The following is a 23237-nucleotide window of genomic DNA, read 5'->3' on the forward strand; positions in this document are numbered from 1 at the left end:
CAGTGTGAATTATTTAATTCACTTCCTCGATGCAGGGCTTGGCTTAGGAAGTATCCACTTAGCTGTCTTACTGAATTGTAGGCATAGTATTGTTTGTGATGGACAGACACACTTGTGTAATCTCAGCAGCTATCCGTTTCAATGTATTAATGTGATTTGTTTCTGTAATGTTAAAAAAATCAACATACATCTGAGGCAGTTTGCTGTCCATTCTGACCTTGGGTCTATAGCAGGCTAGCAAACAGCAGAGAGAAAAAGCGTAGTTTATGTACTCTCTGATAATTATCTCTAAGGAATAGTTTTACCACGCAATAGTAGGACTATAGAATAGGGTTTTTTGATTAACAGAAGAGGTCTGGTATTCTAGAGTTTGTATTAGCACAGATGGCTTATGGGTATATATTTCATTTAATTTGACAGTCTAAACAATGGAAAGATGGTAGTGAGAAACGACGCAAGATCCTGAGCTGATATTAATTCTGGCTAAAAAGGAAGCATAGTTTCCTTGAAAAATTAGTTTAACTTTTATACACAAACTCAGGTGCCCTTTGACCTGTTGTTATCAGGGAAGGTTAAACCCAGAGTGCTAGGTCACAGCATACGTGGATAGCACTAATTAAATAAGGGTGGACCTAAGAACATGGCATTTACATGATGTAAAGCAGTAAATGGTGGCTGTATTGTGCGTTAAATTTTGAAAATACACTAACTTACCAGAATGCTTGAGGTTCAAGGTGGAAAATATCCACAGCTGAGTCTGTTTTAATTGTCAAGCATTCTACTTTTGCTGGGTAGATTTGGAGTATGCTAAAACTGAACTATACTACAGACTGGGATTTATGTATACGTACTTAACACAGGCTACGAGGTATAAAATGAAGAAAACTCTCAAATGAAAGAGATTTTCTCACAGGCCTGCATTGCTGTTTCATTAGAGTTAGTAGACTGTCATGCTCATTCCTTGTGCTTTAGTTTTCCCCTTTGACCTTGTGTCGTTCTGTCTGTTTGACATGTTTATTAAATAGAGGCTGTAGGCTGCACAGATAAAATCTAATTCTGAATCTCCATGTTACAGCAATTTGCCTACTTTTAAAAAACATCCCAAGAAGCTTTGCAGCTGAGTGTTCTCTCTGTTTGGATGTTTCTAACTTCTTTTAATGTTTGAAAAGTCATTATTTGTTATTAATCTTTGTATTCCATTCAGAGCGCGGTTATTAATGAGAAATGCATTTTGCTCTTCTGCAGAAATGAAGATGGTTTGGTTTCTTTTGCTTATTACTAAGAAATATTATTAGCATTAAGTTTTCCTGGAACATGTAATGTATGTCAAATGAAGTGGTCAACCTAATGCTACACTGAATGTCAACTAAGCAGAATCCAATTTTTGCAGTGTCCCTTTAAAATTGGAATTTATTCTTGTTTTTGTGGCTTTTAATGTTATAGTCCAGTTGTAAACAATAAGTTACTGAAAGAAGAGAGCTGATTCTGTCCTGCTCCAAAGTCATCGCAACAAAGAACATACCCTATGCTTTGCAGAAAAAATAAAAGGGTGCAATTGATGTGTATGTAACTCTCACAATTTCTGTAACATGCTGCTAGACTGTAATTTCTGTTTCTTGGCCTTTTTTTCAGTCTATTGTGGGTGCTGAAGGACTGTCCCTTGCATTCCGGCATATTATCAGCTCTCTGCTGTGGTACTGTTCCCAGCATACCTGTGAAGGATTGCTACACGAAGTCATTATTTGTGTGGGCTATTTTACTGTAAACAACACAGATAATCAGGTAAGGCAAATGGAAAATGGGATCAGAAGTTATCAAGGGCACATTTAGTCATGGATCCCTCAAGAAAACTAATCCCCTCAACAGTGTTGCTGAAGCGCTTGGAATTCCTGTGAGCGCAAACATATGCATTTGCAAAAGAGAAGCTGAAGTTGCATCTTAACACAAAAACGTTAATTTTATGCGTCCATAAGCAAACTGCATGTTCTTATGCAGACAATGATGCTGACATTGCACTGATTTTTAAGTAGCCTTACTTGCTGCCAAGATATACTTAGCAACTGTTATTCTTAATTCCAAGTTAACTTCATGTCTATTTGATCAGATGGCTCTGGTACCCAAGTTAAACCCTTTTAAAGCCAACTAAGCTAGTCTGCCATGAAGACATGTCCTCAGATGCCAGTGTAGCCATCTCCCTGGTAACCAGAGCACTCATTTAAGTTTAAGCCATCCTTTTCCTTGAATCTTTTTAGTAGTAAACCAAATACTCTGTTGAACAAACAGTGAAAATTCCCATTTAGCTTCCTTGATTGTTGTCCACTTCAAAAATATTTCAAGTATTTTAGCCTTAAAAATCTCTGAGTTTCCTCAGCTTATATGTAGCATCTCAGGATGTATTGGGCAGGGCAGAAGTTGGCACTAGCTCTTTATTTTTGAGTATGTGAACCAGACTCTGGGTACATAGAACCTGCATCATGGTGCCTACATCTGTGGTATGATTCAGTTGAATGCTGTATTTTGTGAAGTTACTCTCTCCATATTTGTAACACCTGGTTCCTGTTTTTGTTCCACTTTTGGGGTAGGAGTTCAGGATGAGGAGCTTAGTGCCCTCAGTTAAGCTGACGAGCAGAAGAAAGAAGTGTTGCAACTTGTCAGCAACGGTTTAGAGAAAAGCCATCCGATAACATTCTTACAGTTTTGACTATGATTGGAACATGATAATATCTTAAAGCTGACGATGCTGTGAGAAGTATTATATAATTATATAATGTAACTATATAGTAATTTTTCTGTGGCTTTGGCCACAGCTGGAGGGAGGATCCTGCAGCCTTCCTACCCTGTGCAACCAAATCCCACGCAGGATCTGGAGCTAACTGTGGGCAACACTTTTTAATATGGTCGTTTTGAAAATCCATGTGATATTGCTGCCATTTTCTGATTCCCACTGCTACACAACGGGTCGTGCTGGCATCCCGAAGTGCTAGCAAACAATGTTGTATTTTCTCTGCCGTTTAAAAATTTCTTTTCTGGCACACAAGTACAAACAGATGTGATTCATTGCATGGAGGACTTGAAACTATAAATGTGCCAGGAATAGCGCAGAAGAGGGATTTCCTACCAGCGATGTCAGTTAGAGTAGTCTAGTGCCTGTCACACTGTTTAGCGCTCATGCCCTGGGGCGAAGGTCTGACCATGGCAAGCAGGCACCGTGCCACGGCAGCAGCTGGCTATGGTGGCTGCCGGCAGGCAGTCAAGAGACTAAGTATGTGCAAAATGTGTTTGTCTGTGGGCATGCTTCCCAGCTGGTGATTTTTCAGTGTCTCGGAGTCTTCAGCATGTGCACTGGGGCTTGAGGTCATGTACCATCAGTAATCTACCCCCAGACTGAGTTAATTTTCAAGATTAAAAGGTAGCTTTTGCAGCTCTGAGAGTCAAGTTTAGGTCTTTGGTTAAACAACCGCGGTACATTAGTACTTTTCATACACTGAAAGCAGTCTTCTGTGGTGGTTTGCTTTGGTAGTACTATCTCAAGAGACGTCATGACGTGCTTAACTTTTTATGTAATTTCTGATATTCCCAAGTGTTTAACTGAGGATGTGGCATTCTGTTTTGGGTTTTTTTGGTTAAAAAGAAAACATTTTGACAAACTGAAGCGTTCCTCACTCAGGTACTTGCAAAATGCAGGGAAGGTTTTTTAGTAAAAGGAAGTATTTTTCCTTTTACTACTAGGCAAAGCAGTACAACTTGCTTACGGTCGTTATTTTCAGGTGCTGTTAGTGTTGTGATTTCCAATAAAGATAAAATGCCTTTCGTGAAAAGGGAAGTGCTTTCTAGTCATTCAGTTATGGTTTAATTTTTTAGTATGTTATGAGCTTCGAATTTTTTCTTTCATTGTTGATCATCTGCAGAGTCCTACTAAAAATAAAAAATTCGTCTCACAGTGAAAGCTTTCAAATAGTAGGCTTGAACCTCCTGGAAAGAACAGCATAATAAAAATAGATACACCAGACTTGAGCTACGAAAAGAAATTTCCATAGAGCCTGATAGCTTTTTTTATTTAGTGTTTGAATAAACTTTAAAGGAGTCAATAACTGATGTATTTCAAAGCAGATTCACATTATTCTTGCAGTCAAATGTACATTTGCTTTGAAATGTTTGTAGTTTAAATAAGTCTTTTCCTCTCTAAATTTGTATTCCTTATTACAATCCTTTGTATGTTTTCATTCCTTTCAACTCTTAAAAAAAAAAAAAAGAACAAATAGTTGTTTGGAGTTTTCAGTGTGCCTTTTTGTGATTCCTTTGTCTGCCCACATCAAGAGATAAATATCCAAAGTGGCATACTGGAATAAGGAAAAAAGGCATTAATTATTCAAAAAAATTGCAGTTTCCCAGTTTGGAGAATAGATAGATTTCTAAAAAGGAAATTTTACAGCCTGTCAACCTCAACATTGACCTTCTGTAGTAGTACTGTGATTTAAGTAAGTGAATTATTACCACTATGCAGTCAAAATAATAAAAGGGCAATTTCCTAAATATTTCACATTCATAGAAGAAAATCTTCCAAGAGCATCATATGCCAATCATTTAATGTAATATAGGTTTGTCTGGTTTTATTACACTATCTGTAAAAGTCTCTATATTTAGTTGAGTGGCAAATTAAAAAGGAAACTTATTTTCTCTCATATAGCTTTGAGATTCATATTTCACTGCAGTTTCCAGGAGCCCCAAATAAGGGGGGGGCCTCACGGTGGGTCCTACATACATGCAGAGAGAGTAGCTGGGGTTCCAGTTAGCATTTTCACCACGGCTGGCTTTTGGTCCAGGCCCAAGTGATTCTGTCAAGGAGCAATGAGGACAATGGATTCCTAAGGAACACATTCTGACGTGTTTTGATAGTGCTTGCTCTGTTTATTTTAAAAAGACTATGATTTTGCTGACTCTGCCCACATATAATATATTAGTAATATTCCTTTCCTTTTTTTGTATTTTGTTTTAACAAAAATAAAACAAAAGCTTTTTCAGGGCAGCTGCTGTCACTGAAGAAATAAATCAGTTGTGAAACTGAAAATTTCAAAAAGCAAGGAGTGTTTCTTCAATTTTTTAAATGCTTTAACATCATTAGTCAAGCCTAAACTACACTGTCTGTTTTGTATCGGCACGTGAACTTTTGTTTACTACAGAGTTAGACAGCCTGTGTTTCACGAGACGGGATTCTGTAATCATGTTGCAGCGGAGCTCGGCTTTATTATGCATCTGCTTCACATGAAGTATGATCAAGGAAACTGATTTTCTTTTTTTAGCCACCATTTAATCTACTAACATACGAAAACAGGTCCCATGGTACTAAGGATAGACATGTAAAACTAAACTGCATAATAAAAATAATGTCCAATATTTCAATAAGCCAACCATACTATATCAGGCTATAGGATTACAGTTTCTAATTAAAATGTTCTTGTTAATTAAAAATATCCTTCTATTTCATTACATTTTTATTCCCTTTCATTGTTAGATTTAATTATTATAATGAATATAATTAGCATGTGCTGTCAACTCACTTCATTTGCATATTATATTGGATAATTGAATGTGGTCCTGTAATTAAATTAACATGAATGACAGACAATTTGGCTTCTTTCACATTGCTGTATTGGGAATAAAAATCTTTCCATAGTCATTGCAATTACTGAATATTTTTCATATGAAAAGTCATCACAAATCAGATCCTCAGACTCAGGATCTTGCCTGACAGGCTCCAAAAGAAGTTGTATTGTTTATTTGTATTGCTATGCATTTATTTAAATAAAAATAGCTTTTGTACTTTCAGGTTTTGACACACACTGTATTTAGAGTGCTCTAGAAGAATCTCACTAACTTTTGGGATATATAGGATCCGGAACTGTATACTTCTAAATTGCCGAACTAAAACATTATTACTAGATCGCAAAACAAAATCTGTCAAAGAGCTAGGGAAAAGTGTATGCAGCTTTTAAAAACTTAATTATAAAATTATGGTGTGTAGATAGAAGGAAAAACTTCTCTTAGAATAGCAAATGCAATTGGAAAAATTTGGATATGTAAACCATGTGTCTGTGAAGAAGGGATTTCATCCCCAAAAGTTTGTCTTCCAGTTGGATGAGTCTAACTTATTTCTCTGTCACTCCAGACCTTTTATCCCTAGACACTTGTGTCCATAAGAACAGTACATTATTCTTATTGTAAACTTATAAACAATGAAAATGTTAATGTCTAATAATCCATATGTTGAAAATAGAAGCACACGGAATTAGATTTAATAGTATCATTCACTTATTACAAATTTATCCTTGCTATATAGATGTGGGAAATCGCAAAACATGTTTCAGGCATACCAGCTAGCTCCAGTTAAAGAAATAAGGAACAGTAAGATTACAGGATATTTTGGGAGAGGAATTTCACCTGTCAAAAAAAAAATAAAATGTCACACAGCAGTATCACAGGTATAAGATGTTCAAAGAAGTTAAAATATTATATGGCAGTTACAGTTCTGAATGGATCATGAAATTTATGACACATTTATTTTCATGCCCAGCACAAAGAAAGCATGGTAGATAGTCCCTAAGAAAGTCTTCATCCTGAGATTGTCTTTTCCCTTTTTTTGTTCAATGATAGGCTTATAGTTATATTTTCTTACATTTTAGCATTTTTTTCATGTGGCAAGTCTTACTTCTGTCATAAAATAACAGTATACTTTATCCTACAGTAAGTGTGTATCACATACATATATATGTATGTGACATATATCCTAACTATGGTTACAAGTATGGCTAGGTTGTAAGGGACACTTACAAAGTGACTTTTAATCTAAAGTTATCTTCTGTAGGGAAATTATTTTTAACTGCTTTTGACAGTGTTAGTGCATATCGAGTTTAGGTACATGGCCAGTTTCCTCTAGTGTTAGTGCGAAGAAAGAAAAATACTTTTAAAATGGAAAAATTGTGAAAATCAGAAGTTGACAGGAAAACTTGGAAAAGTGGTTATAAAAATATTATGTAGAGTTTCCATATGGGTTGTTTACTAGAGGCCATCATTAAACTTTAATTATTTATGTTGCTTTTCGGGCTATGGAGTTATTGGAACAATTTTGATGGGGTAGGTGGAGTTTTTGAAAATACAACATGGGTAAAGATGCAGGAATTGGTAGTTACTGTATAGCTAATGTCCATATTTGTAAGTAAATAGGATCTGAAATTACTTAATTCTGATTTTGTTAGTTTCTTTCCAGAGGAGGGATTTTTAGGAGTATGGATTTCATGTTGAGGTTGTGGGTTTAGTTCTTTAAACCTTTCAAAAAAAGGTTTGAGAGGGTGTGGGGAAGGTAATTTAATAGGAGCAAAGACGTCACATGAAATCAAGTGTATTTAGCTTCAGTTCATGATGGCTGGCTGATTCCTGTAGGAGGGAAAGAGAGAGTGTTTAGGAGTTAATATGAGAAATGAATGCACTTGGATTTATCTTATTGTCTTATTCTCAAACTGTAAGCACGGGGTAAATTTAGCTCCCACTGTCATAAAAAAAGCCAGTACTTTCAACAACCTTAAAATACGGTCCGTCACTAAAGCTTAGAGATGAAGAGAGTGAGCAATCGGCTAATGCCGCCTCCAGAGAGTGATGTTCTAATCTTATTCCTGGGTCAGGAAGAAAAAGGGTTTGGTAGTCTCAGCTTAATCCCCAGTGGACCTTTGTCCACATTGAACAAACACCACAGAGTTTGGCATAATCCTGCTTAATAAGCAGTTTCTTCTCAGCTAAGACCTGAGCCTGAAACATTTATGGGTTTGGCCAGTGGAGATCCGCTGGCGGAGATGGACGCAGAAGCTTGCACAACGCCTGCCTTCGCTCTGCCTCCTTCCCACCCAGCCTGTCAGTCTCTCCTTTTCATGAGAATTAAATTTCACATAGAAATTTAAAACAAAGTCTAAAGCCTGCAAATATTTAATCAGGCCTTGTAAGCTATTGTCTGTCTCGCCTCATGTGTGAGGGAACTCCCTGTACTTCTCCCATAAACTCTAAGTTTCCAAGTCTCTGCAGACCCACAGTGACTGTCCCCACCATCGGTGGCCCCATGCAGAGAGGACGCCAGCCTGCTCTGTGTTCACAGCTTTGGGCTCAGGCGGTTGACAGTTGTTCCGAGCGCTTGGATGCTGCTCTAAGGGTGGGAACCTGCAAGAGGCCCAAAGAAGTCTCCCAAACCCATTTCATCATATTCAGCTCAAGTAACACTGGATTGAAGTGATACTGAAACATAAGAAAAAACAAAATGCATTAAATCTTGCAAAGTGAGTACTATGGAAAATCTTGCTCATCTTCCTCTCCCCTTAGTAATGGGTAAATTGTAGCACATTTTTCATGGCAGAAAAGTACATTTTCTTGTTCTCTGTTTGAAACTTTTCCTCAGCCAGCTCTGTAGCATGTCCAATGGCTCAGTGTTTCACAGTCTTTTTAGTTGATGATCAGATATTTTCACAAACCCTTTATGTTCATTGTGGAAGCCAGAAGACAAAATGTACTAGTAATAAAAGTTCTAAGACCACATAGCTTACTTGCGAGTAGGGTTTTGGAGAGTGATGGAAAATGCTTGCTTTTGAAGAGAGAAAATGCTCTGAGACACACTAAAAGATTTTGTGTGTTTTAGACTGCAATATTTTAATTATTCACACCTTCTGGGGATTTTGACCCAAACTAGCTATGTTTTCAAGGATGATGGCAGAAACCTCTGCCAATAGTATCTTTGAACTTCTGTTGACTAAGGTCCTGTTTCTTCTCTAGCCTTTAAGTCAAGAATTCTTCATTCAGAGCAGTTGAGCTTCATCTGTGTAAATGAGTAGAGAATCACACCCAAAGCAGCAGCTTAAATTTACAAGTGGTACATCATCAAAGTTGAAGAGCTTATCTAAGTGTGAAGGTGATTCTTCAGAAATAATGCAGGCCTACAAGGGCTAATTCTAATCATTTCAGTGTTCAGAATAATACCTAGGGATTTGAGACATGGCATGATGGGGTTTTTTATTTGAGCTTACAGAATATATGTATTTCTCAATGCATTTGATAAATAATAATACTCTCCTCTGATTAAAAATTATTAGGCCAACATTTAAACATATAAATCTCCTGTTACGTTATTTTGGAAACTATGAAGCTTACTATTTTCTAGAAAGCAATGATACCCTTAAATTTAACAGGGTATTTAAGTATATGATTAACGTTAAGCATGAAAGCAACCTCACATGCTTAAACATTTATGTTAATATGTAAAATGCTAAAATGCTACAATTTTTAAAGTTAGGCTTTTCCTTAATACCTTTTCTAGTTCAGGCATTAGATAACTTTTTTTATCCTGTAGCCTGGGCATGTGTTAAATTGACAAATAGCCTCAATGCATATTAGAATTGGTTCCATTCTCCTTTCATCACATTGTAATGACCTTATCTTTTACAATATCTGTTTAATATTATTTATTTATTGCTGAATTTAATCTATATATACTTCATTTTTTATCTTATAACTAAGGTGACTTATTAGTTATCATTTTGGGTGACATTTTTTCAAGAGCTTTGTATAAAGAACTTCTTTATCTAGATTTCCCACTAGCATCACTTTCGATAAACATTTTTACATCTTTACTGCATCACTGTGCTTGTATTTGCCATTGTCCTATCCGAAATGCTCAAATGGCTTAGGATGTTTATACAAAAACTGCTCGGACAATTTTTTTCTTTGTTGTGTATACACAGAGCACCACTGAATCTGTATGCTTAAACCATAGAGCTAGCTCTAAAAGGACAATGCTCATAATGTGGTTTATAGGAAGACTAATGTTATTTACATGTGATGTTAAGAAAATAAACACTGGAATTTTTCAAATAGACAAAATTCTTATTTTTAATTTTTAATGTAGCATTCCGGAACATTGTTTTTGCATGGAAACGGCGCTCTGATTCCTGATAGATGTTAGGAGGAATTTAGAGCGTTCTTTGCTCCAAGCCTTGCCAGTAGTGGAGTTTGCAAAATGGAAAGAAAAGAGCTTGACCTTAAAACAGAAGAAGAGCCTAAGTGGTGACATATTCTGGTGATTAAATACTAGCAGTATGAGATCTGTTTATATAGAAGCAAAGAAATAATGCAGATCTAACTTTGAAGAGAAACTCTGGACTACTAATATAAAGACTTATTTCTTCTACAAAGTTATAAATAACCTGACATCAAACAAAAGGATTTAACTGTTCGATGGAATACTGTAGTTGCAGAGATCAGATGCACAGTTCTTGTTCAATGAAGTTATTAGTTGTTTGTACAAATTAGAACTGACATTTATATAAATGACAAATAAATAGAAAAGAAACATTAATAGTTCCTATACCAACAGTACAATTTTAAGATCCAAATGTTTATAATGGTCATGTTCAAGTTTGGAACTGTAGGTCATACAAGACAGTGGAAAAGGCAAGGAGTGCCCCTTAGAGAACCATTAGCTTTTTAGTCTGATTTGTTCTAAGAAAATTGCATCTGAACATGAAGTACATTATAGCAGAAGAGCACAGTCAAGTAGAAGAGCACACATTAATGCTTCATTTCATAAAAATAAAAGGAAATTCTATTGAGAAGGATTTTATCTAGAAAGTTAGTTCACCTCGCAGTGATAATCACTGTGTTTGTTTCTAAGAACCTATGGAATACACCATTTCATGAGCAGTTTTTTCTCTCCAAGAGCTGAGGAAGGTTTTGCTTCAGGAAGCTTTAAACTTTACAAAGTTATGATTCAGCTCCATTTTCCTGTATCCACTTGATGTTGGTATAACTTTATCTCACTTGTCATTTGATAAAAGAGCTACATACAACTTCTAATACCTGGTCAAAATTACTAAAAAACACCAGCCTGACTATAGAGTACGAAGAACACAACATTGTTGTGCAGAGTTGGTCACGCAAGAGTCGTGCACTTAAATGACTTGTAAGGTTTTGTTCAAAATGTTGACATTTGGGTTTTTTGTGGCTACAGATTTCAGTTTCTCTCCTTGGCAATCTTTCTCCTTTTTTTGCTTTCTTAAAGCAGCAAGAAGCAATTTTTCCTTTCTTCTGTGGATGAAAGAAACTGGTAGGCTACAGAAAGCACCCCTAAGTCCCATTACCTTCCTGCTGCAGTGTTGCCAAGCAAGCATCCCTCTGCTGCTGGGGAGACCTGGCAGCATGTGTGCAGTTCCAGGTGCTCAGGTGGCAGCGGGGAGTTGCTGGACATTGTCTCTACTTTCTTAGCTGGACATCCCCCTACCCCTGTAGCTCTAATTTATGGTGCCCTAGCAGTGCCATTGATGCCAGCAATGGATTTGCTCTCAAAGTTTCTCCATTTTTATGTTGCATATTTTTTAACAGCATAAACCATGATGTGACGCAAAGATATAGCAGAAGGAATAGAAATAATAAGCAAACAATGTGAAGTTAACATCTAAAGACACTCATTTTTTTAAATCTTCTGTTATTTCTGTGTAGTTGATTTCTGGAAGGCCATGTGAGCTGGCAGGCAGAGTAACCAAGTGGCTACTAGGAGAGATTCAGGAGAGTATCCAGGCTGCAGTGAGCTTGTCTGTTATTTGTCATGTGGAAAACACATCTGTACACCTTTGTGTACAAAAGCATTACTGGTGACTTCAGTAAAATGTCAGCTTTTGCAAAATCATTGCCCGAATGGTAATGGGAAATCTGTGATAAAGGAAATCATGGGGCAACACAACAGAATGAAAACTAGAGCTCAAGTTACAGGATCTGCTCTGAAAAGTACCCACATATGGTGTTTCTATTTGAGAACACTTAAATTGTGTCTTCCAGTTCTGTTTGTGAAAAGTCTTCAGCAAGTCTCCCAAAAATGAAACAAAAATGACGGAAGTGCACGTCTGTGTTCCTGAGTTAGCCTGGGGCTGAGGGCTCTCATGTATACCCCATAGGTCTCCAAGAGCCAGCACCGGCTGTGTCCCCCAGCCCTGGACTTAAAGGACCCTGGAACAATGGATTATCGCTGGCAGCGTTGCTTGCCACACCGAAATGGATGTGGCGAATGTCTCCTAGCAAATGCACCATCTTGTTTAGTGACTCCCTTTGATAGCTAGGGAAGCTGCTTTGACCGATGAAAATCGTACCCTGTTTTGGGCTTAGGCTTGGACTTGACAACCAGACCACTGTCGAACAATTCAGAGGAGAACAGCTTCTCACCAGACTTAAACCAATTCATTTTTAACCTGGAATACTGTGATGAGGTTTTTTTTAATTGTTACTGGGGGGGAAAGCAACCTTTGAGGAAATAATTGAATAGAATGGTAAATATTATTATCATTTTAGACACATGATGAATGTCTTTTAGCTTTCTAAGTGTATGGATAATCTTCAGTAAATGTTAATAATCGATTCATAATATTATGGTTCTCTGGTCTTAGCACAGTTTAGTTCACTGAGAACCTGTCTTTCTGAATCAGTTGAATACTCACTTCTCAGTTGTTTTTTTTTTTTTGCCTTTGCATAGACAGAAAGCATGCTGCTGGCTTTCTGTTCTTCCTGACCAGAAAATTAATTAGCCTCTTTGAAAGATAATTCCAGTGGGTTTATGGTATATATGGACAGAAACATGAATGATGCCTTTCCAGAGCTCCAAATGTCCAAGTGAAACAAGAAAACCTAAATCCATCAGTAGAACTAGACTAAATATTGCTCTAAAAAAATCAGCACTTCCACTCTGCAGTAATCCTGGACTAACCTTGTGTAGTACACAAGGAGTGAAAACGCTCTTGGTCTGAGACTGAACTTTTTTTTTTTTTTACTTGTAATAAAATATCTGACAATATTAAACATACATGCATAGAATCACTGAAAACCAATCTGTGATCATAATCTTCCTTAAATCTCTGGAAGGTTGCAGGCAAAGTTTTACCTTCAGTTAGTTTTGCTTTTTTAAAATGCTTTACATATGTAAAATGTGTGCAGTTACAACTTGGAAACAAAAATCTAGATTATCACCAAAAATGCTACTCCGTAATTAAAAATATGTAAGTCTTCACAAGGCAGCTTGACTGAACTAGTAGTTCTTGAAAAATTAGTAGCATGTATCTACATTATATGTCTAATTAGGAAGTATGACTATATGAATGACATTAATATATGAATTAGCAGTTCAATTTGGGTAGTATTTGTTCAATATTTTACATACAGTCATTCTTTAACTTTCTGGCTGACACTTTAGTTTTCTCAGTGAAAATGCTGTTTATTACTTACAAGGTGCTTATAAACTCAGTTGCCTGCTTGTGAAGATACAGTTTCAAAGGCTAGAGGATTCTTACTTTAATTTTCTTGTAAAATTAACCATTGACTTGGTAAGATTTTACTTCTGATTTGACATGTAACTGCTGATACGTTCTGTGTCATTGCTGTATCATTCAGAAGATCTGTATCTTATTAGTTATGAAGATTTTATTACCCTGCTTTGACAAAAATTCATACATAGGCATTTAAAACTAATTGTAGTTTTCATTCACAATAAAAGCGATATAGAGAAAGGTGAAGTGAAAGACAAATATATGTATATACAGTATGTAAATAGAATTAGGTGGTGTTCACCAAAACATCTTTCCCTTGCTAGTTCTCAGGCGAAGGTTGCCCCGTATGCCAGCAGTTATCTTGCTGCCCTTGCAAGCAAGGAAAGGAGTCGCACTTTGACGATTCTCGTGCCTGCAGGGTCATCAGAAAGTTATTTTGGGGCCCTTTGAGCTTCACAGAAAAATGAAATGAGCTGCAACATTCCCTTTGCTACCCAGAGGAGAATTGTACCCAAGTTATTTGGGTCCATGCGGTTTGTTAGTTCCCTAGGAAAGGCCTTCAGCCCGGGGAAGATCTCCTTCGCAAGGTGCCAGGAAGCAGCGGCAGGAGAGGAAGGCTGCTGGAGCTGTCCTGGGGGGAATGTGAGGAAGAACTGCAGAATCCAGGATGGAATATCCTTCCAGCAGTCACCTCGGGTCTGTAGCCAGACTCCCTACCTAAGTGACAAGGGAAGCCTTATCTCCCAGCAAAATGATGAGTTCCCCTCCCAACTTTATTACTGTTCCATACCACAAGGAGCTTTTAATTTTTTTTGATTGATTGTCCTTTTTTATTGCTCAAGTGCTGTGTGGCATATTGCTGGCTTTTGTCATTGTAGTCTGTTTTGAAAGACTGACTTTTATACTGCTTCAGACTTTCACAGCTAGAAGAATTGCAGCAAATGGCCAAGCAATATACTAAGTAGTGAATATTGGCCCCAGTAAACTTGAGGAAAAAATGGCTTCCGTCTAGAGACTTTAGAAATCGTGACTCATGCTTTCCTAAAGTGTTAAACTTCAGAAATACCAGTACAGTGGATCAGGCTGGTTATTGCACTTGTGAGTGCAGAGTGCACTTTCCAAAGAGTCGTGTGGGAGCATGGATTGCCTGGTAGGGCAGAAGAGAGTGCCTGACCCTCTGGCTATTGGAGATTCAGCAAATTAGCGGGACCCGCAGAAGGCTGTAAACAGGTGGGAGTCACAGAAGATAACTGATTGGCAACCTTGAAAGGTGTAGCTCAGTAAAAAGTTCCCACAGGTCATCACATTAGTCCCTGTGCTGGGTAGGCAGCTAGTGTGGATGCAGTAGGCGCAGCGTATGTGGCACAGGAAAAGCTGGAAATTCAGACAGAGACCAAGCAGGGAAAATAGTGTTCTTAAAGGTGACTTTTAGCAAAGGTTAAACGTAAACAAAATCGGATATTAGAGTGGCATGTATTGTGCAGCCTTGCTAACCATCAGCTTATACAGTGTAGAGGTTGCTTCAGTTCAGCAGAGGAAAGGGTTTAAGAAGCTCTAGCCTCTCATTTTCAGCAGGCTTTTACATCGAGAGTAGACGGTACCAATGGCCAGTGCTTTCTGGCATGCTAACCCTGAATCCTGTCACCATGCTCCTTAACAGGGGCTCTACCTCTGAAATGTATCAGGGTCTTGAATTTGGCTGGTAGCACAAAAACCAACTTCATTAATTCATCATGAAATAGCATTTCAGAAACATATTTGCTGTGTCTCTTACCTGTGTATAGTTTCAGTCTTCAGAGGGTATTCTCATGTTTACTGTGTAGGGCCAAAAATAAGCTAAGCTAAGTGGGTGCATCTTCTTTGGAATTTATTTAAGCTAAGTACAGGCAAAATCAATAAGTTTGTATGAATATCTGTAACTTTTGAGAGTAAGCAAAATTTTTTAATGAAATATAGAAAACATTGATGTGAGTTACCTGCTCTGGATAAAAAAAAAAAAAAAAAAAAAAAATATGGCTTATATGAATTTGATAGGTCTCAATTCAGAAAAAGAAAACCACAAGCAAATATTAAGGGAACCTAGGCACATATCTGAAGTTAAGCAGGTGCTTAAATGCTTGGCTATACAGAAATGCGATGATTTAATTAGGATCTGGTTACATTTGACAGGCATATCTGACTTTCAAGCTAGAGAGAGAGAGCAACAAGAAAAGCTAATTCTAAGTAAATATGTCTGGATTCCAGTATGTGGTGGGAGGAAAAGCAAGCTTTCTGCACTGGATTTAAGTAAGGAGTTTCTATCTCATATTAGAGCATTTTGTAAGATGAGTATTCCAGGCCTGCAAAACTCCCTGGGATCATTAAGCCAAGTGACTGTTCAGTCAAGAGAAGTCTTTCTCCACCGTAAAGAAGTCATGGGCAAGGTTTTAATTTGTTTTCTTCATTGTTCATCTGCTAAGTCAAGTGCTGGACTTCACTTTCTCTACCAGTTGACAGTGAAACAAGGAATAAGTGCTCTGCTAGAGGTTTGTTTGGGGTTTTTTTCCAGTAAGGGGTGACTCATGATTTTTTTTTTCTCCAGAGTACATAATATAGTGTATCAGGTTTAGTAGCTGCATTAGTACAATGAGCTGAAATCATTAAATTGATTCCACATGTGATAAATACCAGATTAAAACAATCAGCAGCCCTTGTATATACCTTCCTATCTTTAATGTTGATAACATCATAGTAGTAAAATGTTGAAAAGATAATGAAATAATAATTCCATGGAAACTATTTGAGTATCTGCACTGTTAGTTTGGCGAGAGTTCACTAATTATCCTTGGTGTTTTTAGAACTGGTAAAGGAAGCAAACTGTGAAATGAAAAATGAGAAGTCCCGAAAACTTCTTTTCCTCTGCCTGTTCATGCAAGTGTACAGTGGCCATTAAAAAGAAATCAAGAGTTCTGTTGTTCTGCCCTGGATCAGAAATACCAATTGTCATTACTTTAGTACAGTTACCATTGATTTTAAGTACTTCTCTGATTATATATTTTATGGTAGAAAAACATAGATTTATATAATAACCACTCCAGTTAATTTAAAATTCAAACAGTAATCACAAACTCGAAAGGCACCCTCTTGCTTACAGGCTTGTAGCTGGTAGTTAAGTTTAGAATCATCCAAATGCTTCAGTGATGTTTTCCTCAAAACAATGTCTGAATGTATGCGTAATTGTCACATATTTGGCTGACTTTTAAAAATTCCTCCTGTCTTTAAGGGCATTAAGACATTTCTGCCAGTATTTTGAAAGGTTTTCAATGTCGTCTTTACTGGTGAACTGAAAAAAATGCAAACTATTACTTTGTTGATCTTGTTTTTAAACTGAGCTGCATTATCAACTGAGAGTGTGCTCTGAAGGTATTGTTAAAAGTGCTTTGAAAACTTGTAAATCCCTGTAATTTATGTTCCTGTGGTCTCAACTGCTTCTTTCTGTCCTTCTGGTTTTAATTTGAATGCAGTCTTGTCTGGGTGTGTACCTGTAAAATTGTGTTTTTCCAAGTACAATTTACAGTCATGACCCTAAGTTTTACAGTGTTCTAACCTTATAGGAGCTTCCTCCTATACCGAAAAGCCAACTTTGGGTCAAACAGCTCTTTCATATTATAATTGTCTAATCAAGGTTACTTGGAACAGATCCGATTTTGGCATTTTTTAGTTTATCACAAAGATTTTATAAGAATATCAAGTAAATTGGAAAGGTTCCTTTGCAGGAGACCAGTAATAGCATTGACTTTTTTCTTCAGATGTACACAGTTGTAAACTTAGCCTGCTTCATGACAACAGTCCCATTTATCTAAACAATTCTCCTTTTAGAGTCAATGGCACTGATAGAAACTGAGATAAGAAATACATATGGGAGGATCTTTCTGAGTCTCTACTTACTGAAACTCCTTGCTGTGCAGCTTACAATCACCTTTTCTTTTTGGTGCCTGAGAATGCGTGGCAGACATCTACCATGAAACAGAGTCCTCTCTAATTGCCAGAGAGCACTCTAGTAAAAGATGATTGAGCTTCAGGAGGGTTTTTACAGTCCTGGTGATCTCTTTCTTGACCCCCCCCCCCAAAAAAAAAAAAAAAAAACCACATGCTTACTGTGTGTAAATGGCAGGGGTTGTGGTTTTTTGTTTCATAGCTCTAACTTACAATAGTCCCTTCGCTATAATTCTTTGTCTTTTGAATGAAGGTATTAAATTATCTATATTATTGTAATCTGCAGATTAATCCCCTTCTCATTTACTTACTGTCTTTTTGGGTGATACAGGAAAAAAAGAAGTTTCACAGCCTTATATTCTTTGTGTTCCTCTGCAATAAAAATAATACTTGCACACTGAAACAGAACTTATTTGGACTAAATGTTATAAGCTTTATTTTTAGTATTTACTCCTCAGCCGTGCTCATTTTTTTAGCATGACTTCAGCACCCTTGGTGGTTAACAGGAAGAGAAGAACAGATAGATCACGTGTTTTAATTTTGTTATGTTTGTATTTTCAGATCATTGTACAATCTGGCCGTCACCCCACAGTGCTGCAAAAACTGTGCCAGTTGCCTTTCCAGTATTTCAGTGATCCTCGTTTAATCAAAGTGCTCTTCCCTTCGCTAATAGCTGCTTGTTACAATAACCCTCAGAACAAAATCATCCTGGAGCAGGAGATGAGTTGTGTTTTACTCGCCACGTTCATTCAGGTAGCTATTGCAGTAACGTAACAGTGGTGTGCAAGATAACTGCAACAGTTTTTCTTGCCTTTGCTGTGTATATGGAGATCATTTGACTGAAGTAAAACAAGTAAACAGCATTGAAGTACTTTAAGATTCTCTGCAGCTCTTTTCAAACCACAGATTATGCCTGTACTTGAGGCATCTTACAGCACTAAAAGGTTACCAAGTAGTTCAGGTTCTCGCTATCACATGCAGAAACCTGTTTTCATTAAAGTTATTGGACGTGCTAGGAAGAGTTGATGTAGATCCTGCTATATCAAGACAATTCTTAAAATACTTAATTTTTAAAACACTACTGCACATACAGCATATCTGAAATCGGTGTATTAATGTGTTTACATACAAATGTACAGCTGTATACTGCATACAATAGATTTACAGAGAGAACTGAAGTGTATATATTTTATGCGGAAAATACACAGAACACATGTTACCCGTCTAATCTTGCAATCTGTGTTTTTGACAGTAAGCCACTGAGGTCATTACGAATACTGTTTTGAATAAGGATTTACAGCATTTTTGTTCCCTTTGTCTAAATTTATATACTGTGCTTTATGTATCAGATTTTATACATGCCTCATGTTTTCCATACATTTTATTGACTGTTTCCAATGAATAAATGTAGTTTTCATAAACACTCTAGTATTAAAAAGTAATGTGCTTTTAGGAGTCTAGGAACTCTGTATTGTCACCTGAAAGTTACTGTTGTTGATACAGAAATGTTAGTCGAACTCTTTTTCCTAATGCTTTACAGCTAGTCCAAGGGTAGGCCACACGGATTTGGGAGAGAAAGCACAAGAACTAAATATTTACTAAAAGTCTTCGCATAACATCAGACTTCTGAGTGCGACTACTGTTTATCCTTTTAATACTAAAATAATTGCATAACAGTTTAAAAAAAAAAGATTGGAACTTAGTATTAAAGAATTTGCTGTGTAGTAATGAACTTCTGGTTAAATACAAAGCTATAATTCATCTTTGACTTTCGCATAGTGAAACTACAGATTTCAGTGTAGAAGTTGCAGTGGCAAAAAATAACTTAAGCATTACAAGTAAGTGCAGCAAGTTTAGTTTGTTTTTTTCAGCCAAAAACCATAAGAGTGGAGGAGAGTGTTCCTATATGAATAATTACGGTTATTTACCTTGATTTCTGTGCTATAAGAGAGACAATGGCATTTAAATCCCCAGTAGCTACACCAAAGCTTAATTATATCTACAAGGGTCAACATTATTCATTTGATTTCCAATTAGAGGTATATCTCAGATGCCAAGTCCACATACTATTCTTGCAGGCTTTTAAAAAAGGTGTTATGTTAAAATAGGTAAGATCCTTATGTGCTGTAAAGTGTCATGTCTTTGCTGACTTCACTGGTACTTTAGCATTTTACCCATTTTAAAATCTAATCCCAAATGCTGCGCACACACACGATACTGAAAGGAAGCGAGGAAGCGAGGAATGCTTGGATACCCACACACACAGAAGAGACTTGCCTCTCCACTTTCATTTCAACTCGCTGCTTGTCAAGCAAGTCTCTCATTTGCTTCAGTGGAAGGTTTGGGAAAGACTGTAAAATATTTCCCTGTGACTAGAAAATGAGATTCTTCCTGTGCCAGGGAATGCAAAAAGAAGTCCCATTTACGTAAAAGTTTGGTGGTGTGTACGAATATAACACTTAAATACAGTGTGTTAAATGTGTGCAGCATAAATCAAAGGAAAATGATTGCTGGATTTTACAATGACCCACGTTATACCTCCCTACCAGCAGATTTATTTCCATCATCTGAAGATTGCATCATCCTTTTTATTTTTGTTAGTTCTGTTTAGATGTGCTGAATAATTAAAAAACATTTAGGAGTATCCATGATTTGCTAAATTCTATCTCTTATGTCAAGTAATACCGTCTCTGCTCAGTGAGTACTTGAACAAAAGATAGGGTCTAAAAGCCCTCCTCATACTGGGGCAGCTGACTTGCATACTCGTACGTTGTTCTGAGCAAAGTCGGTGCCCTTCCTGACTCCGGAGGATGCAGCATCCTGTCCGACAGCAGCAGGGATCGCACATCTCGCTGGGCACTGAGATTAACTGCACCTCAGCTGGTTACGCAGCTGGCTGCAGCATTGGCCAGAGTTAATCACCTCTCTGGGAGAACTTCACTTACTCTCGGGAGATCAGGACCTCAGGCTCCTGGGTCACAGCTGGAGAAATTGGGATAATTCAAGGATTTTGTAAGAGCGTATTTGGAGTCAGGAGTGTAAATCTAAACTCCATTTGTTTTAAAGAAACACAGCTATAGTATAGTTCCCTTAAATTAAAAGTCATGACAATAACTATTTCCTAAGAAGACACGAAAACCTTGTTTCTTCTGTTGTGTATTAAAAGTTTGTTTGGTTTGGTTTGGTTTTTTTTTTTTTAAAAATATAAATGAATGTATAAAAATCCAGTATATATTATTAGAATTCAAGTGCTGGCAGTATTCTGTTATGATATGTAGCAAACAAGCCAGAGTTTGTTAATTTACAGATTTCATAAAATACTGGTATTTTTGAGTGACCGTGAAGACTTCAAAATGTTGGTTTAATTCCTCAGATGTAAGATCTGAAAATCTGATGCCTTTTTTTTTCTTTCCCGCTGTAGGATTTTGCACAGAGTTCAAGCCAAATGGATAATCAGTTATCTCAGCAGAGGGGTATGTCTCCAATGAAATGTAACAGAGTAGCAATTGGGTCACAAAATGTGTTGATATTATATTTTACTGTGATTTAATTTTTTTAATCTGTATTACGATGAAAGAAATACAGTAAATTGCAACATGATTTTACAATTTGGGGAGGGGCTCCCTAGCTTACGTTCTGAAACATACAGGTCTTCCAGTCTGCTACTCATCGTATCAGGAATTCAGAGTGTTAATCTTTATTAAATGCTACATGGTATCATGTCTTAAAATGTGATACTGTACGTGCACATATTTAATTAGCTGTCACAAAGGCTACCTTCAAAAGTTTTAGGTTGCAGAAGCCACGCAGCCATGCCAATACACCCAGGATGCCAAAAATCAGAAAAATACTGTCCTGTAATGATTCTGTAAAGTTTCCCAGGTTGCGGAAGAGCTGCGATTTTTTTTTTTTTTCCCCTCAGTTGTTGTAAATATCATGTAAAATACAGTTAACCTCTTTAGGCTAAACATTTGGAAGATTCTTAGCTAAGATGGCTATTACTTGTTAAACACATCTGAAATTCAAGTGTTCGGTGGGAATCTGGTCTTGAGTCACCCATATTTTGCTTAAAGTACATCGCTCGGCCAGTCATTTCTCTCTAATAGCAAGCAGAAATCCACCACCATTTTGCTGAATGTTTGGCAGAAGACAAACAGTTCTAGGTCTAAAACATAAGCTTTGTGTTTAAAAATAAATTATAAAATTAACATAATTTTATGGAGATTTTTACGGTCAACGTTATACCTCTTAGTCTGAAGCAGCCTCGTGCAGTGTCTGCAGCACAAACTTTCCAGGATTGTGTTTGCATGAGAATCTGCTCGAGAAGCATCTAAAATCCAAGTGGAAAACTGCTTTTTATTTTCACTATTCAAACTGGATGAACTTTTAAACAAAGATGACTATGTGGTGACATGTGAGTGTAATTTCTAAACATTCCCCACTTGCAAAAAAGCTGACTTAATAATAGTATAAGCAGGATTATTTTTATCCATTATATCTCTTGAATGTGAAGGATGGTGTCCCCAAAAAAAACAAATGGGAACAATAACGCTGCTGGGAATAGAACTTGAAAGCGCAAACTTCATTGTTGGGTGCTGTGCTGCAACACGCTGCTCGAAGGGTTGGACCCTGCAAACCTGTGCACGCATGTGTAGTCCTGTTCACGTCACCAGCAGTACTCGCAGGAGTAAAAGCTGTGTTTGTAATCGTGCTGCGAGCTTTGGGGAGTCAGGGAGCAAAACTCTTCCGCAGCCTGTCATGGAAAAAGAAGCTGCTGAGCAGAGAGCGCGCCGTTGAGGCTGCCCAAACTTGAACGAGGCTGAACTGCTCCCCGGTGGGTCCAAGAACATAAAACATGTAAAGATGTATAATGTTCCGATGCATAAAGCGGGAGCGCCTCATCCAAAAGCTTAAAAATCTAAGCCTTGGCTCATCAGAGTCTTCTACCCCCCTTTTTAAAGCCAAACCTCAATGGCTGGAGCTCCACAGAAGTGTCATCCCATGCTTTGAGAAGCTTTTGGTAGAGGGTGGGGAGTGAATGACTTGAAGTATCTCGAATTGGCTGCATGTTCATTATTCTTGTTTTATTGCCATCTTATCTTCAGAGGGAATAACTTGGTAATTTTATGTTCTATTTTCAACAGAAAAATTTTTCAATTCTCAAGATTATCTTGAGCTGTCCAACAGATTCCCCCGCCAGTCCTGGGAAGAAGCTCGACAGTTCTTCTTGAAAAAATAAGTGTTGTGTTTGGTTTTAAAATCCCTGGCATCGTCACGCTGACCAGTTCCTGCTGACTACCTTCTTTAAAAGGCTATTCCGAAAAGTTTTTGATACTCTAAATACTTATGTTGTAGATACATAATTTGCACTATTTGTATCATAAGTACTGTAGATACTTTCAAGTTCTGTTTTGTAATTTTGACAATTTCAGTCTGTTTCATTCACATATCCTGTGTCATGACTTGGGTATTTTCTACCTTGTGATGTGGTGGTACTTGGACTGCAGAACTGCTGAAATAAGATTGCAAACGGAGAAAATGTGTTCTATATATCCTGTAATAAAATAACTTATTCTGTCTGTAGTGTGACTTCTGCGTTTACAAATGTTGGTGTCCTTGAATTACCATAAGCAACACAAGGCTTGGAGAGAAAAAAAAAAAAAGACTCCTGTGATGTCTTTCCAGTTAATCAAAAGTCTAAAGAATTTGTCACCTTTGGCTCTGAGGAAGGTTCTCTTACAATTTTTTGGTGATTTGGCATAAATCACGTGATGCAGACTTTTTAAACCACACGCATTTTTAACGTTTCGATAAGACTTTAATAATGCTTGTTTAAACCTCATGATGTTTTCTGAACGGTGACGGTTCCGCGAATCAAAATTAAAAGGTGAAAAACGGCAGGGGGGTGTGCGGGCAAGGGGGGGG

The 23237-nt window shown here is 37.2% G+C and overlaps 1 protein-coding gene across 3 annotated transcripts in view; it reads left to right on the forward strand.

Annotated features, from left to right (window-relative positions):
- SCAPER (S-phase cyclin A-associated protein in the ER) overlaps window positions 1–22699 on the forward strand; it is a 170718-nt gene extending 148019 nt beyond the window's left edge. For all 3 annotated transcript variants that reach the window (XM_010571658.1, XM_010571655.1, XM_010571656.1), the window contains exons 29-32: window positions 1633–1782; window positions 17874–18065; window positions 20734–20785; window positions 22457–22699. In XM_010571658.1, the coding sequence (XP_010569960.1) occupies window positions 1633–1782; window positions 17874–18065; window positions 20734–20785; window positions 22457–22551 (489 nt within the window). In that variant the 3' untranslated portion in view covers window positions 22552–22699. The remainder of the gene's footprint in view (window positions 1–1632; window positions 1783–17873; window positions 18066–20733; window positions 20786–22456) is intronic.
- The last annotated feature ends 538 nt before the right edge of the window (window positions 22700–23237 follow it).

This window comes from Haliaeetus leucocephalus, unplaced genomic scaffold (assembly GCF_000737465.1).
Source record: "Haliaeetus leucocephalus isolate CR32 unplaced genomic scaffold, Haliaeetus_leucocephalus-4.0 Scaffold339, whole genome shotgun sequence".
NCBI lineage: Eukaryota > Metazoa > Chordata > Aves > Accipitriformes > Accipitridae > Haliaeetus > Haliaeetus leucocephalus.